The following is a 17,266-nucleotide window of genomic DNA, read 5'->3' on the forward strand; positions in this document are numbered from 1 at the left end:
AGAGAAACAACTTACCAGTCCATTTATCCAAGATCATTTGTGGACATTCTAAGTAACCTGACATTCACAACAAGCTCTGCTATCAGGAAGCAGTGGTGTAGCACAGAGCAAGGAGAGAGTGGGGGTATAAGTGACATACCCACATGAGGGTGATTGACAGCGCCAAAACCCTCCCCCTGGCTCTGATTGGTTATTTCTAACTCGCACTGGGAAGAGGAAGAACGTGATTCTTTTCACAGATCATCTGTTTCATACCATTTCATACCATGTCACAGCTTTATCAAATGTGTGAAAAACTTTCTTTTCATTAAAACTTACTGCTGCTATAATTAGACACAACAGGACACTGTAAATATTTTCCATATCTTATTCTCAAACCAGTCTGAAAAAATAATGAGGTAGCAAGTCAGTATGGATAAAAATAATTTCTTACCCTCCAGTTATATCCAGGACGTGCTTTAGGTATAAACATTATATCAAGCATGTGGGAAAATGGTCCATGTCCTGGAAACAGAGGAGAAGAGTGAAAGAGTTTAAATTCTGACTCAGAATTAGTATTAAATATCTGAAATTGATCTCTTTCATCAGTGATCTACATGTCCATTTTTATCCTACAAAGAATATGTTTAAAGCTCAGTTTTGGTTTTGATCAAGTTACATTTTTACTTGGATACACAGATTCAGCAGCAAATAATTCCCATGAAAAAAACTGCAAATTATTTTATAGATTTTTTTTTGTAAAATCAAAAGACTTATTTTCAAACATGAATGCAGATTTTATCCAAATTATTCATTTTTTATCTATACTGGTTTCAAAATTGATGCCAGAAGTAGAATACTGCATCTACCAAACCCTATAATGCAAAAGTCACTGGAAGTGGATTCATTTCATGGAGAAATGTATCCATTTTTTTCTGTACCTCAATAAAGGAAACTTTCTAATGCTTAGCTAAAGCAGTGAATTTATATCTGTTGCTAGATATAAAGTAACAGATATATCTGTTGCTATATATCTGTGTATTATATAGTGTATAATGGACTATATAATGCACAGTGTATTTCTCAGTGTATTGTGAAACTGTCTTTTTGGGGAACACCTCACCCAGGTCATGGCAAAGTCCAGCAATCTGCACACAAAGGACGTCCCTCTTATCAATTCCAAGATTTAGCTGATTCCCTTTGAGAGACTGAAGAAGTTCTCCAGCCAAGTGCGCCACCCTGTACCAGAACAGCAACAACAAAAAGATCTCGTACAAGATAAATTTAAAAAATGAACTGATGTGAACTTTCAACAGATAACTAATGTTGGCTCTAAACTACCACAGTGATTAGACATTTATAAAGTTATTTTGAAAAGCACAGATATATTTTTGTAAGACATTGTGTAAATATTTCTCTCTTAAAGGCTTTAAGTTAAAGCCATTACCTTAAGTTAATTAACAGCAATTATGTGCAATAAATACAGACATTTACCCAATGCTGTGTTCAAAGCGGTTGTGGGACGCTCCAGGATAAACGTAATATGCTCCGCCAAGCTGCTTGATGTTTCGAAGTCGCTGAAACTGAGGCGTGTCGATGATCTTGACAAGGACTGGGTGCAGCTCGATATTGCCATGGATGGGATCATTGAACACCTGAAAACCAGGTAAAGAATCACATTAATGTCACTAATTTAAGAAAAGAACCAAAATAATTAATATCTGTGTGAAACCAACAGGACAGACACTTGAGTGATAACTTTATCCAAAAATTCCAACTAATGAGAAAAGAGATGAATGAGAAATCTTATTTACTCTTTAATAACTCTTAAAAGCACAGAATATGACAAAGTAGAGTCACAAAAATAGACTTTTAAAACTGAAATGAAAAAAGAATGCATTTCTTAGGGTAAGTAGTGTGATTCAGATTTTATATGTGAAACTCATTTAACAATTAGTCTCAATAAAGTCCTCCTTTACGAATGGTCATATTCTTTCTTTACTTTGTAGCACTTATGGTGTATTTTAAACAGTATAATTATGCAGTATTTTGTAACCCACCAAGTTATTTTCACCACTTTTGTTGCATAGGAGTTGTGAACACAGAGGAACAGACAGTTATGCCTCCCTGTAGTAGACACATGTCAAACTAAATTCCCCGGAGCCAAATCCGGTTGGTCGCAAGTTTTTTCATAACAGTTCGAGATAAAAGCTGTGTGCTTAGATGTTATTTTGCTAACAAATTAAAGCAGTCTTTGTCTCTATACTGTCAAACTACGTCAGAGTGAAAATATGTTCGATTTAATATGTACTGAGCTATTTATTAACATTTTAACAGTTTGTTATAAGGTAATTTCAAAGCTTTCTCCCTCAACCGGCCCTTTGAGGATATTTGAGGACATTTGTGAACAAAGTGAAAATGGGTTTTTCACACCTGGTCCAGTGGAAACAGTTTTACCTTATTTTTGTTTTCCATTATTTCTGAAACATTGTCTGCCATTGTTTCTGAGATTTTGTAGGATCAGCATATGGTCACCAGAACTCTTGAAATTAAGGATCAAATGATTAATGACAAGAGGCTGTGAGGGAGGAAAAGATTAAAACAAAGACAGACATTCTAGTATGAAACAGATAAAATAGAATTTATTAATATGTTATGTTAACATGACTGCTTATAAAGCAAATGCCAAACACAATGAATATATTTTTTTTTCTCTTACTCATTGCAATATTACCAGTGCAGCAAGGAAACTTTAGAGTCACCTCAGAATCCTTCTCCAGGGCGGATACAGCCTCGTCAAAATGGCGGGGTTATCTTCTGACATACAAGAAGAAGACATACAAAAGCACCGCCTCCAAATAGATTAAGATCCTTTGACAAATAAGAACCACATCGTGAAAACTGATATTTACTGAGAACGAAACGTCATCATGCCTCTCAGCAGTACTGACACCTGTATAACAGGAGTTTATAAATGTGTAAATTTATTTATTTTTTTTCTAAATGAAAGAAGTGACTGCTTTTTTCTCCCTTTTTTAATTACAAGGAACAATTGACTAGATAGTAGTCTGATAATTAAAGTTAAAAAAAAAGTGCTAACTTAAAAGCTATGTCTGCTTCTGGAAAACATAACCTAAATTTGATCAACTAAAATTTTACCATACAGGTAATTTCTGAAAATTGGAGGAGGAGACATTTTTAATTTTACATTAGTAGCTTTGTAAAATGAAAAATGCCCATGATAATATGGGCATTTTTTTTGGCTCCTCTCAAAATACTGTTTGAGAGGAGCCAAAGTAAAACTAAAATGATATCAAGCAGTTGAATGAGAGCGACTGAATTAAGGGATCAAATAGTGATCAGTAGACTAGGATCAGAGTTGAATACAATGTTCTATATTTATACATTCTGTTAACTAATGTCAAAATATTATCATATTATAACATACAGAATTTCAGTAGTTCAAAAAGTGTAAGCGCATGTTTTCCACCTGAGTGGACACTTTGACAAATCCTAGAAAATGTTTTTTACAAAACTTTTTTTCCCACCTTATTTTTATGCCCTAAGAAAATCAAATACACTTTGGAAAAAAATCCTGACCTACAGGATCATAATTCATGCATGAAAGGGCTAATGTAAAAGTAGAGTAGATTTTATGATTAAAAATTTACCTCTAAATTTACCTCACTTTGAAAACACTGCTTGAAACATCAGTTTGTGTGTGATTAATCAAAATAATGTATTTTATTTGTGGGTTGAATTACTGAAATCCATTAACTTTTCAGTAATATTATAATTGGTTTAATATGACTGTATATACCAATTCAAACTTAACAGAATCCCTCTATAGAAATTTCATGTTGAATAAGAATTTCAGTTTTTTTATTTTTTATTTTTTATTAAAATACTAGAAAAGGCCAAATGTTCTTGTTTGGAGCAGGCTTAACTAGCCTAGCTAATGCTCTTAAGTGGGTAATGTTTTTAAACATAGACATTGAAGATGTACAACGAACAAAACTATCTACCAATTTGCAGAAGATTATGTTTAAAACAGAAGTGAGGTGGATATGATCTACTTTCTGTGTAGCTGCACAGCAGAATGAATGAGACACTAATGATGTAAAGACCAATTTTATTTTATTTTGATTGTAAATATCTGTAGTTTAGATTTCATCAAACATGTACAATTAAGAACTTTACTGAAAGAGTGAGAAATTATAAAATATTCCTATAAAAAGTATAGGGAGAGCGAATCCAAGTAAACTTTCTACTTTCTGTTTTTGATTATGAGCTTTAAGCCACAAAAAGTAATAAATTTTCATTCAATTGAGTATATGCTAATAATCAGGCTAATATACATAGTTGAAGCCTCTGAGCTCATTAGTGTCTATGGAAAACAACAGAACTGCAACTTTTTTGTCTCCAATTTATGTCATTGATTGTTAGATTTATGCCCTCTTATGTTCAACAAAGTAAATCACAAAGTTTCATCCAAAAGTTTAAAGTCATTTAAACAGAACTTAATTCAGTCTTTGAAAAGATGTTACCTTCACCACTATGAAAATCAAGTTTAATAAACAAAAATTTTCTGAATGTGAAAATATTTAATTTCTTAAATTTCAAAACTTGACTAAATAAACCTAAATAAAGTCCAACTAAACAGATCAATTAATTACATTTTTAAAAGGTGAACAGCTTTATTTCTTATAGCAAAAGTCTCCCAATAGGAATCGATGCATTCTAATCCCTTATGTGAATTATTTCCATTTTCTTTATCAATGTATTTAAATCGCGCTGATTAACACCTGCCCTGAATAGAAAAATATTACTTAAAATTAACAAAAACCTTCTCCCAACGATTTAGACCATTTTTTTCAATATTATTTCTGCACTTTGTCTAAAATACCAAGTTTATTTTATTCTCTATAAAAAAAACTCTATAATTGTTGTCATCTTCATTTTACAGGTTATCATAAAGACAAATATTTAAGAGAGTTCAGAGCACACACAATTTATAACTACCTGCCCCACCTTTCACATGAAAAAAAATATAGTCACCATTTATATAGATTTATTTATGATTATATGTAAGATTTTTAACCAATAAACCAAAATTATGTGTAACTTTCTATTCATCAACATCATGTAGGGAAATTCCTGTTATATTGAAGTATTTCAAGACTAATGATAATCTAATAGTAAGTCTAATAAATATATATTTGTAATCATTTTTGTTTTCTTATCAGCATGTAGCAACTTTTTAAAAAAGATTTTTCTTAGACATCAAGCTGGCATTTTGCAAAGAATTGTGTGTTATGCATTGAATATCTTAAGCTTCACATATGCCATAATTTAAACTCCTTTGATTTAATTTATTCAAATTGAGCTACAACTACAGCTGGTCATAGGTTTTTGAGAATGAGCCAAATCTTTAAAAATTTAAATCAGTTTGTTAAATTCTGGGATATGAAAATGTAACTAAAACAGAAATCATTTCTATCACACCACACACTGATTTAGATGTTACTGTCAAATGCAACATAAAGACGTATATGTCTCTATGGGAAGTTGTCGTGTTTGGTCTTAAAGTTATTAAAATGCTGCTTGTCAGGAACCAGAGTCTGGTCATTTGTCTTCTTGCCATAGATTCTGATTGTTGTTGCTTCAAATTCTGCTGGAAGGAGGTAAGATACCTAGAAAGAATATAAGTAACACATTTTGCATTAAATGAAGCAAGACAAATGAGAGCAGAAGTCGCTATAATATAAATTCACCAGATTTTGAATAACTAAACTGACGCACATTAAGTAACTAAAAAGTAAATGATGTCAATTTTATTAGTTTCATCTTACGTCTTCTTTTTTCAGTTTGATGGCTTTATTCAGATTAGTCTTTCGGTAGAAATGCACATAGTCCATTGGGTCGCTCCTGCCCCTCCCGTAGTTTAGTTTAATTACCTAAATAAGGATTAAATTTATATCAACAATAAAATACACTAAAACAAGATAGTAAATGAGATTGAATTACAAATAGGAAATCTAAAGAAGAATTTTAGCATTTTTACCTTTGTTGCTTTAAAATTCATTGCATAGATACAGTATGTAAAGAAATTGATCAAAACTTACATCAACCACAAAGTCCTCTGGCTGCACATTTGGTGTGCCACCTCGTGGAATGTTTTGACTCAATTCTTCTTCCCATTCAGCTTTGATTTCCTTTTTAGAAAAAAGAAGCAAAAGATTCAACATGTGGTCTGATATCAGAGTCCAGATTCCTCCATTTTGACACCAACAACATGAAATAAATTTCTTAAATTTCTGAATCTGTTATAAAATTATTTTTTGCCATCATTTGAATACTTACTTCTAACTTTAGGGCCAAATTTTACTTAAGTACTTATTCCTTCTCAGTTACTGATGCTGAGGCACTTGGAATGTTCTCGGAAACTTTACAGATTACTATTTTTTTAACTTGACTCTAATTGTAAGGCTACTTATCACATATAAGTTAGAAATACACTGAGGTTGGTTCTCAGAAAAAATAATAACAAATAAAGATTTTAGAAATTTCTTTCAATTGTTTAGTGATTGGTATTTAATAGTTTTTACTCTACGGTGTGAGTGTAAGCACATTCATAAATACCTAATTTATTTACTTTTTATTCTTAATTTTATTTTTTATAAGCTCTTCTGTTAACTTACTGCGTATTTGTGTATTTTAACTGGAATCTTTAAATGATTTTCTTATTTAGCTGTAGAATTTCTGTGATGATAGTTGAAATAAATTTATATGTTGTTATTTAGATTTTATGATGTTGCAAGACACAAGACTCTAACAAGTAATTCAAAGACATGCTTATTATTCACACATTACCAATCTTTTATAACTTGTATCAGGTTTATAGTTGAACAAATACTTACGTTGATTTCATCTTTGGATTTTGTGGAAGAAAATTCCCCCAGACACTTGTAGTGGTCTCGGTTAGAGAGTCTGCGCAGGATTTCCTTTGCCTCTCTCATGTTCTGCTCATCAGGGTGGTTCAGTATCTGCTCAAATACATTATCTACAGGGAAGCCAGAAGATCAATAAGAAGAACTGAAACTCCTTTAATTATTTAGTCATTTAAGCATGAACTCAAACTCATTTACACAGGATAATTTATTCACACCATCCTAAAATGCAAACAAAATTTAATGTCCTCACTGCCAATTGCGAGTAATTTTTTTATCCAAAACTTTCCTAATTGTTTGGAATGTAATGAGAATACTGAAAACATAATAATAATAATAATAATAATAATAATAATAATAATAATAATAATAATAATAATAATAAATTTTTAAGTTATGATGCAAACACTCCTATGAACATTGGAAAGCCATAGAAGTGAAACAGGACTTTGATGTCTAATGAATGGAGCTTCTAAATCACTGTTTTGTACTGTATGGAAACTCAACAAAGTAACACAAACAGAGTGAAAGTAAAATCCTTATTATGTACATTTATACTGGAAAATTGATGTATTTCTAATTCATGGGATGTGATAATTGTATGCCATGCATTGGTGACTGCCAGATCAAAATGGTGGAAAACTGCATGCACTGTCCATTTTCAATTAACTTTACACCTGGGCAAATCTGTTGCCTTTCTTACACTATCTGCTGTTTGCATTCAAATGTGACGATTGCTAACCTGTCAGATTGGTGTAGGCCTTCATGTTGCTTTTAGCAGTGTACAGATCGCAGATTTCTCCACCAGAGCCTTGAATCTGAATGTATTCATTTGCTTTCACAAAGGCATCTGTGATCCTAGAAACACAAAGTATAAATTTGTAATTTTTGATCATCCTTCACAATATCTGTGTATAAAACTCAGCTGCTGTGCTTCTGTGATGACAAGCGACTTACATCCGTTCTATGATGTTGCCAACTTTGTGCTGACAAGCTCGTCTGAATAGAGTGTATCTTGTGGAAAACATGTCATACAGATTGGACACTTCCTGTTAAAAAGTAACATTAATTCTGGTGAACAATTTTCAAAGTGGATAAAGTTTTCAATTTCACAAAAACAAAAAAGAAGCAATAAAATCAAACCTTGTCTCTGAAACAGATCTCCTTCCTACCCTTCCATTTACACACCCTGGCAAATATTATTAGGCGGCGATAGTCAAAGCTGTTCTTCATACCCAAATAATGGCAGTCTCTGATATATGGTAGAAAGAGAAATAGGTATGATGAATACAGTTTGAAGAAAATTTCAATGATGAAATTGGAAAAAAATTACTAAGATTAAATCCCACCTGGCAAAATAATCCCACTTATCCACATCGATGCCATTCCTTTTGTTGGAGACGATGTCATAGAGGAACGACTTGTCCTCACCACGGCCTCTGAAGCGCCAGTTCTTAGGCAAAGAACAATGATAAAATTACCATGACAAGGTTGCTCAGCATTCTTACACCGTAACCTGCTAAACATGACAATCTTCATTGAAACCTTTATTAATGAGACTAATTTCTTGATATCATGCATTTATGTTACAACATGTTTTCAATGCAGGAATACAGAAAAGGTTTGGTGCTCTTTTTCTAAAAGTTATGTCCTACATTTAAAAGCTAGTTTAAAAGCTAGGAAATTTAAATACATATTTTCTTACACTTACTATAACTACCATCACTTTAATGATTTAATGTTTTAATATGAATACATTCTGATTAAAACTTCCCACTATAGAAAACGGTTGCTTTTGATACTTCAACACATCAAAGTTAAGGTTCATTTCAAATTGTTGCTGCAGTCTAATAAAGTATACTTTAATGGTGCAAGGGTTGATGTGAAAACTAAAGAGAGGGTTAATATGTTTTTCTGTTATGAGCCAATCAAAAATAATTTTTCAGACAGAATTTAGGGGAACAGATCAGTACCTTTTTCTTTTAGTCAACACACTTTAATAAATATCATACATTTTGCACTACTCAATATAGAAACAATCTATGGAAATGATCAGAAAATCCCTCTCTATCAGCCCATTACCCACATTCTTGAAATTATTAAACACACATGTTGCATATCTTAATTATACAAACCGTTCTACTTGGAGCATGAGTTTCTGGATTGATCAGCTCCCTGATAAAAGTCCGATCCATCACGCTCAGGTCCCGATTCAAATTATTTTTTCTCATCAGATAGTCAAACATCTGTACAGAGGCAGTCTCATGCTGCAAGAGGATGCATGTCATCATTCAGAGAATATCAACCTTCAGACACTTAATATAACTAACACACAATAAAAGATTTAGAAATGATTATTTCTCACATCTTTTAACTTCTGAGCAAGATTACAGTTGAATGTTCAAATTACAATGATAGATTAATCTGTTAAAGCCAGATTAATGAAATGATACTCATGCTTCTACTAAGCAGGGGATGCAAAACCTTTTATCATCATTCAGACTCTGAATTTCAGAGAACATCAACCTACAGACAAGAGCGAAGGATACTGAGAAAAATCAAAAATTATTTCTTACTTTCCATGAATTGTCTTGGTCATTGCGCATTCGCTGCATTTCAGGTATAAACATACCATCATACATATGAGAAAATGGTCCATGTCCTGAAACAGAAGGAAAACAGTCACCATACATTTACAATTTGGTCCAAGATAAATCTTGAAATGGTTGTCACCAGTCTAATAACAAATTATCAGCTAATGGCTGTAGTTTTTGAGATGGACAACATAGACAGTTACAAAAGGGGAGTTCATGAACATCTGTTAAGGCAGAGGTTCACAAACTGTGGGGGGCGCGGGAAGCCGTCTGGATGAAAAAAAAAAAACCTGAACGCTGAATGCGCTGTTTTTTTTAATTTATTTTTATTTTTACCTTAGAATGGCCAACTCTCTGTTATTCCTATATCACTTTGATACAGTAGGGGCTTCCACATTTCCCATATCTGTGTCCTCTGTCACTTTTATCAGCAGTTAAAACTGTTTAATCCGTTGTTAACATGTGGTAACCTGTTTTTCCGAGCCGCCTTCAAACGCAACATGAACGCTGAGACTCGCGCTGGGTTTACACCTGTGCGGCAGTGAAGCAGACCTATGTATGAGGGGCCGTTTAGGACAAAATCTATGTTTTGTCTCTCACACACTACAAGAAACTCACGCACACTCTAAAAATACTCAAATTGCTTTACACACTACTAAAATGTCACACACGCACACACATTTTATCTTTCTCGCACACATACACTGTACTAATGTCGGCCGGGGCGCACCAAGGTTTACTTAGGGACTGTCAACAAATTACCTAACCAGACATTCCTGTGAAAAGAATTTTAATAAATGCCTTGAATTGTAACCAACTAAATAATTCATGCTTTTACACGAGACACAATATCATCTATTAAATTTTAAAGTCCCTAAGTAAACCTTGGTGCGCTGCGGCCGGGAGTTGTGGACAACCCCCGGCCGACATTAGCGTTCATAAATCGGATCAACCTCGAGCTAAACGCCCCTACTCCCCGGAGCTCGAATATCGAATATCCAACTTGAAACTAACTTCACTGCGGCGTGAAGTTAGTTTCAATACCGCCTCGTTTTGAACTAGAGTTAGCCATATTCGGTATAGCAGACTCTTTCTTCTTCGGCACTAGTTGGCGCCGGTTAATAATTCCTGTAATGCTGGCACCCAGTGGACAGATTGTACTACAGCAATTTTGCTATTTCCAATCAATCAATCAATCAATCAATCAATCAATCAATCAATCAATCAATCAATCAATCAATCAATCAATCAATCAATCAATCAATCAATCAATCAATCAGATTTATTTCTATAGTACATTTAAGCTACAAGAAAGTTTAAAGTTCTATATATATTTAAAAGCACAAATATACTAAGTAATAGATGATACAGTGAGTCAACAATCGAAGCTTATAGTTTAGGATCAACGCATGCGCAGTTTGATCAAAAAATTATGCCCCGCCTCTTTCTCACACATTCAAAAAACGAGTCTCGCTCTCACACATACATAAAACGAGTCTTAGCACTGTGTGTGTGTGTGCGCAACTTTAGTCTTGTGTATGTGAGGGAGAAACATTTGTGTGCGTGTGCGAGTTGTTAGTACAGTGTATGCGAGAAAGATAGCATTTGTGTGTGTGTGTGTGTGTGACATGTTAGTAGAGTGTGTGTGCGAGAAAAATAGCATTTGTGTGCGTGTGCGAGAAAGAGCATTTGTGTGGGTGTGCGACATGTTAGTACAGTGTATGTGTGCGAGAAAGATAGCATTTGTGTGCGAGTTGTTAGTACAGTGTATGTGTGCGAGAAAGATARAATGTGTGTGCGTGTGTGACATTTTAGTAGTGTGTATATGCAATTTCAGTATTTTTTGAGTGTGCTTGTGTTTTTTTAGAGTGTGCGTAATGTTTTTTTAGAGTGTGCGTGAGTTTCTTGTAGTGTGTGAGAGACAAAACATAGATTTTGTCCTAAACGGCCCCTCATAAAAAGATGACTAGCTAATATCAATACAGCACGTTAAGCTTAACAAGTAGCCTGTAGGCTATCGATGTTGTTGTCTATGTCCAGCTACATTCATTTTGCCCCCACTAAAAGTCAATCCCTCCTCACCCCCCAGCTCGCACAAGTCGTTCAACTAGACAGCTATTTGTGATCCATGGGGGGCCCCAGAAAATGTTTGGAAACCACTGGGGGGAGGGGGGGGACCCAGGAGAAAAAGTTGTACCCTGAACAAAGTTGGTTTTAAGCATATGGAAAATTAAGCTAAACTTTCTTTGCTTGCTGCTGAGGATAGGGAGACCAGGTTACGAGTTATTGTGTGTTTTATCCCTCTGATAATCTCAGGTAGGTGAGTAGCGCATGGGGAGCGCAGCCACGTCAAAGACGTTGTTTTGTCCCCGTCCTTCTGCTTCATGCCTTTTTCACCTGGGATGCCATTTACCCAGTTAATTGAATTTTATTTCGCTCAGGGCTCAAGTTGAGTCCTTTTTGTAAATCTACATTTGCGACTTGCAGTTTTTCCCTTTTTGTATGCATGTTTAATTTATCATTTTTTTGTTTTGCTATTTTGTTTATTCATTTGCTTTGTGTTTTTTTTGCTGCTTGGTTTGCAGTGTTTTTCTTATTTGTATTAATAATTTCCTTTTTTTCTTAGTTACTAATTGTAGTTACTTAGTACAACTTCCTGTTGAAGAGTTAATGTGAAAGATATATGTTGTGTATTCAGTGAAATTTGTAAGTCGTCTTTTATGTATAGATTCTATTGTTGGAGGCCTATTTTAAACTTTGGAGAAAATAAATCATTTTTAAAATATAATAATCCATCTCTCCTTATTGTCCTGACCTGGCATAGGCTTTTTGTAAATATTGGAAAGCTGAATAGTCCTGGGATTTTAAACCCAGGTGGCGTTGTTGGTCATAATATTTTATAATTTAAATTGCAGAAGCCGCGAATGTCACATGAACTTATCTACTTCCCACTGCAACACTCCAAAAGTCAATTTTTATGACTGTTATGACATTATAATGACGTGTTGTAAAGAATAAGAGGCCAATATCAAGGCGAAAGATGCAAAGTCAAATTTTTTAAAATCTATTTTTGACATGTACAGCATTTTTTATTACTGAAGATAACATAGTTACTTGAATGAGCTATAAAATGGCACCCTGTGCCTGGAAAATACATAATATCCCCTCAACAAAATGCTGAGTTAGCATTATAATCTGTTTAATTTCTGATACACATTGATCAACATTGTTTCTGCATAACTCACCCAGGTCATGGCAGAGTCCAGCAATCTGCACACAAAGGACGTCACGCTCAGTGATGTCCAGTTCTGGCTGCCTCTCTCTCAGAGACTTAACAACTTCTCCAGCCAAATAAGCCACCCTTTATAATCACACAACAAGACATCTTAATTCAGATACAGTGACTAAAACCTACAGCTTTTTAAAACTAATATTGTAACAGATGAGCTTTAAACCATTCAGTGTAAATATATTTTACCCAATGCTGTGTTCAAAGCGGGTGTGGTTTGCTCCAGGGTAAACATAACTCTTCCCTCCGAGCTGTTTAATGTTTCGAAGTCGCTGAAACTGAGGCGTGTCGATGATCTTGACGAGCAGCGGAGGGAGMHCCACACTGCCATGGATGGGATCATTAAACATCTGGCAAAATGACAAAAAGAGGAACATCAACAAGGACATTCATATAGAAACCCAATTGATAACCTAAATATATAACTTTTTTACTCCCTTGTTTGTTCTCTAAATGGAAAATGTATTCATCTATAAAAGAGAAGAATATAGGCTCACTAACAAAAGTAGAGTTTATAGAGAGCTGAAAAGAAAGACAGCAATCCTAACAAGATTTTAAATAAATAAAGAAAAGCTCATGTTCTCAAAAGAAGTTATTAAAATCTTCGTCCATGAATGGGCAGTGGATTGCTTTTATTATTTTACAACATACTGCGTTTCGCTTTATAATACTTTTACAAAAGTTCCAGAGCTGTGGGCTGCAAGCACAAAAAAAAAACAGAGTGAGTTTTCTGTTTACATGCTTCTAAAGACAATCATATTTCATCTGCATAGCTTTAAAATTTAATCTGGAAATGTCACCGTTGGTTGGATAATGTTCATTTCTCAAAGCTTGCTGAGGCTCTCCACGATCAGAAGAATTTTGCCAAGACACCTGAAATGAAAAATCAGAGAATTGATGACAAAATACTTTTCAAAATTAGAGAACTTCTAATTTTCTCTCATTTCCTCTTTTATTTATGAGAAAACAATAAACATACACTATGATATTTCTATTCTCAGATGCTTATATCAAAAGGCAGGATTAAAAGCTTTGCAAATAAACTTCAGGATCAGCTCAAGTTTCACAAAACTGGCTTCCTACCAGCTGGATCTGTCAGTGTGGGGATTTATACTGGGAGACTAACCCTCCCTGGGCAGATCACACATATCAAAGCACCGCCTTCCAACCAATCACTGTCCTTTTGCTCTTTGTGTCATTATACAATTATAAATTATACCTGTATATTTGAAATGTTTACCTACGATGGAGCTTTCAACAAATAAGCAATTTCCCCTTGGGGATCAATAAAGTATATTCTATTCTATTATATTATATTCATTTGTTTGGGAGTAAATGTACAAACATCTATCATTTATGCATTTTTGAGAACATTTTTTACCTTTTTATTTTAATTCCTCCCTTGCSTCTTAAATTTAATGATGTCTGAAATACAAACATATGTAATATCAAACTATGGGCAACATCTTGTTTCAATCATCCAGACCAACAATGGAAACCTTGATGCCAAGAATTAAAAATATCTGAACACTCCCGTTACTGAACGTGATATGGTACAACAGCTGATGCTTCTTTGCCGTTTTTGATTACATGCAACATCCATTCAGTGTAAATATATTTTACCCAATGCTGTGTTCAAAGCGGGTGTGGTTTGCTCCAGGGTAAACATAACTCTTCCCTCCGAGCTGTTTAATGTTTAATGTTTAATGTACGTGATATGGTACAACAGCTGATGCTTCTTTGCCGTTTTTGATTACATGCAACGAAACAAACTCATGCCAAGCATGAAACAGGTTCATCTCACCATTGACTGTTGCAGCCTTTTAAATCCACATCAACTTGTCATTATGTGGTCAATGGATTCCTGTAGTAAAGGAACTCGACAAGAAGACTTTTTTACTCATCACTGCCAGAAACAGAGATTTGGAAGGGTTTCATTTCAAAATGGTTGGACCTACCTCTCTATACTTTCAATGAATTTCACTCTAGCTGCATATTAATTGGATCCATTTGTCTTGTAAAGTGAATTATGATCCCACCAGTTTCAATTCCTGAGAAGGAAAGACATCAGTGACTTGTGGTCAGGGGAGGCAGGTGATGAGCCTCACTTGTCATTATGGAAAAATGTCATCATGGAAAAATAAAATGATTTTATTTATATCTTCATAAATAAAATCATTTATAAAGATATTTTCACCCTGTAGTTTGTACTATAAAGTACCTATTTTTCATTTAATTTAATCAAATCTGATTTTTTTTTCTTCAAAATCGCTGAATTTTCTCATTTTCCCATTCAAATGCTTGGAAGCGAAGCCGGTGAGGCAGCAGCGTGCCTCACCTGGGATTGCGCAACCTCTCGCTAACTGCCATTCTATGAGAGCATGCTCCTCCTGTCTGCACGTCACCAATAAAATGGTTAAAACATTTAATGTATGAACTGATTTTCCATAATTTAGCTTATGTATTTAATGTACTGTGTTTTTATTGTCACCAACTGTGTGTGTAATGTTTTTGTGTGCTGAGGAGCGATCAGAAACGGCAGAGAACAGATCCGAGGTCAGGCAGGCAGTTCTCGTGCCTCATCGCTGGGGGCGCTCAGGAACCCAGACATTGTGACTCCACAACTGCAGAGTAAGAGACGGTAACAGCGATCTAGCCATACAGTAACTGCGCTGACACAGAGAGCGAGAAAGACGTGGTTTTGAGTTGTACTTTAACGATCTCTCCCTTTGTTGTTAAGCACAGCACGGAATTAATATCTACATGTCTAAGTTTGATTGCGATAACGGAATTATTCTGCAGCGGCGGCACGGCTAAGCATCACATGTTAAAGAATAGTCTTTTTGCCCTCCAGCATTGTACGCATGTGCAAAATTCCCTTACGTAAACAATAACATGTAGGGGTCTAGATTTGTAAATCTGATTATAATTAAGTCTGTGCCTCACCAGCTATGAACCTCACCGCACGTCACTGAAAGACATAGCATCTTAACATAGGCACAACACTGATCGTTTCATGTTAATTGAAAGAGCATTTTAAAATGCCCAGCATGTTGGTCTGAAATCAGTGTGATGGTGATACTGGGATGAACATAATATAAGATTTCCTTGCAGCTTGTGATTGTAACTCTTGGTGGAATCAGTCACCAAGAATTCACCTGTCACTCTGTGGCTTTTAACATGAGTTATGTAAAACAGACAAAATTCCTTGTGTCTTTCATCTTTAGCTTCAGATGACTTCATGGTATCCTCTCAATTTAAACAATTGTGAAACACGGGATGATTTCTGAAGAGTTTATTTCAACAGATTTTTTCAAACCTTCACCAGGTTTACATTCAGAAACCACAGCAACCAACATTATCAGATTTTTTTAAAAACACAATCAAGCAAATATCTGATAAGGCCACAACATGATTAGGTAAAATGTAAACACTCAAATGTTTCCATCAGACCTGCAAGGCAAAGAGGAGGAAGCAGAGCGATTTTCTGGAGAAACAATAAATAAAGGTGCATCAAAAAATTCAACCAAAACACAACCCTAAATGAAATAAATAGAAAGGGAGTTTCTCCATCATCTCAAGTAGTAAAAATAAAATGTAAAAACACTTTAAATGTGCAGAGCTGGTTCTTTAAATGTAGCAGACTATGATAGTCGTTATTAAAGGCTGAGTAAAATTTGATGAAGATACTGTGTTGAAAATTATAAAAGGCCTTTAACCTGCTTAATGAATATTTAATAAACAAAAGCAATTAAAAGAAACAATAAAATAAATCTAAATATTGCTAAATTTAACCTTATTTTTCTGAAACAAACCTTGTCTAGGACTATTTCACTAAATCTCCCTCTTCTAATTTCTGTGTTTTGTATGAAAAGCTATTTGCTGGGCTCTTCAATGAACTCGACTTGCAGAAAAATATACTTATCATGTAAAACTCATCTTTGCTTACTTCTCATGTGCAACAGGGTGCAGCTGTCTGTCTCTCTCCGCTCACTAAAAGTTAAGCTGAGTCTTAGCTTTCTTGAGTCCATTCATGTGAACGTTTGTTTCCTTGGAGCTGCAGCCATCACTGTCCTCGCCTTCGTTGTTGGTGCACCAGCTGGGTTTCAGAGGAGTCAGCTCAGGTGCTATGACATCTCCATCCTACAGGTAAGAAACAAATGTTTAAGAGATTTACATGAATGCAAAATATGAGATTTGCATGAATGCAAAATATGAGATTTGCAAGAATTTATCAGTACCAGTAGAAGGTTGTGTAGTTGTACCTTCATTAAATTAAATGCAAATGTGACCTATTTTTACTATATCACCCATCTATACTACCATCAGACACTGGTGTATTTCTCCAGTTTTGCTTGTATCCATCCATCCATCCATCCATCCATCCATCCATCCATCCATCCATCCATCCATCCATCCATCCATCCATCCATCCATCCATCCATCCATCCATC

The 17,266-nt window shown here is 34.6% G+C and overlaps 2 protein-coding genes across 6 annotated transcripts in view; both read right to left on the reverse strand.

The window, feature by feature from the left end:
- LOC103467935 (deoxynucleoside triphosphate triphosphohydrolase SAMHD1-like) overlaps positions 1–3,181 on the reverse strand; it is a 12,727-nt gene extending 9,546 nt beyond the window's left edge. Inside the window, exons 1-5 of the mRNA XM_008414697.2 lie at positions 2,699–3,181; positions 2,437–2,521; positions 1,474–1,634; positions 1,103–1,218; positions 434–504 (exon numbers count right to left, since the gene is read on the reverse strand). Of these exons, the coding sequence (XP_008412919.2) occupies positions 434–504; positions 1,103–1,218; positions 1,474–1,634; positions 2,437–2,478 (390 nt within the window). The 5' untranslated portion in view covers positions 2,479–2,521; positions 2,699–3,181. The remainder of the gene's footprint in view (positions 1–433; positions 505–1,102; positions 1,219–1,473; positions 1,635–2,436; positions 2,522–2,698) is intronic.
- Positions 3,182–4,004: 823 nt separating this feature from the next.
- LOC103467464 (deoxynucleoside triphosphate triphosphohydrolase SAMHD1-like) lies at positions 4,005–16,955 on the reverse strand. Of its 5 annotated transcripts, none has more exons than XM_017306006.1 (14): positions 14,436–14,499; positions 13,613–13,685; positions 13,002–13,162; positions 12,769–12,884; positions 9,506–9,591; positions 9,065–9,196; positions 8,279–8,382; positions 8,073–8,181; positions 7,887–7,978; positions 7,672–7,787; positions 6,900–7,042; positions 6,105–6,194; positions 5,832–5,936; positions 4,005–5,672 (listed from the first exon to the last, which is right to left on the reverse strand). In XM_017306006.1, the coding sequence occupies exons 2-14, from the start codon at positions 13,631–13,633 to the stop codon at positions 5,538–5,540; spliced, it is 1,410 nt and encodes a 469-aa protein (XP_017161495.1). In that variant the 5' UTR covers positions 13,634–13,685; positions 14,436–14,499; the 3' UTR covers positions 4,005–5,537. The 5 variants fall into 5 exon arrangements, with proteins under 5 accessions (XP_017161495.1, XP_008412090.1, XP_008412091.1 ...); XM_008413868.2 differs by lacking the exon at positions 14,436–14,499 and adding an exon at positions 13,792–13,884; XM_008413869.2 differs by lacking the exons at positions 13,613–13,685; positions 14,436–14,499 and adding an exon at positions 16,762–16,955.
- Between the last annotated feature and the right edge of the window lie 311 nt (positions 16,956–17,266).

The sequence above is a fragment of the Poecilia reticulata genome, linkage group LG7 (genome assembly GCF_000633615.1).
Source record: "Poecilia reticulata strain Guanapo linkage group LG7, Guppy_female_1.0+MT, whole genome shotgun sequence".
Lineage (NCBI taxonomy): Eukaryota > Metazoa > Chordata > Actinopteri > Cyprinodontiformes > Poeciliidae > Poecilia > Poecilia reticulata.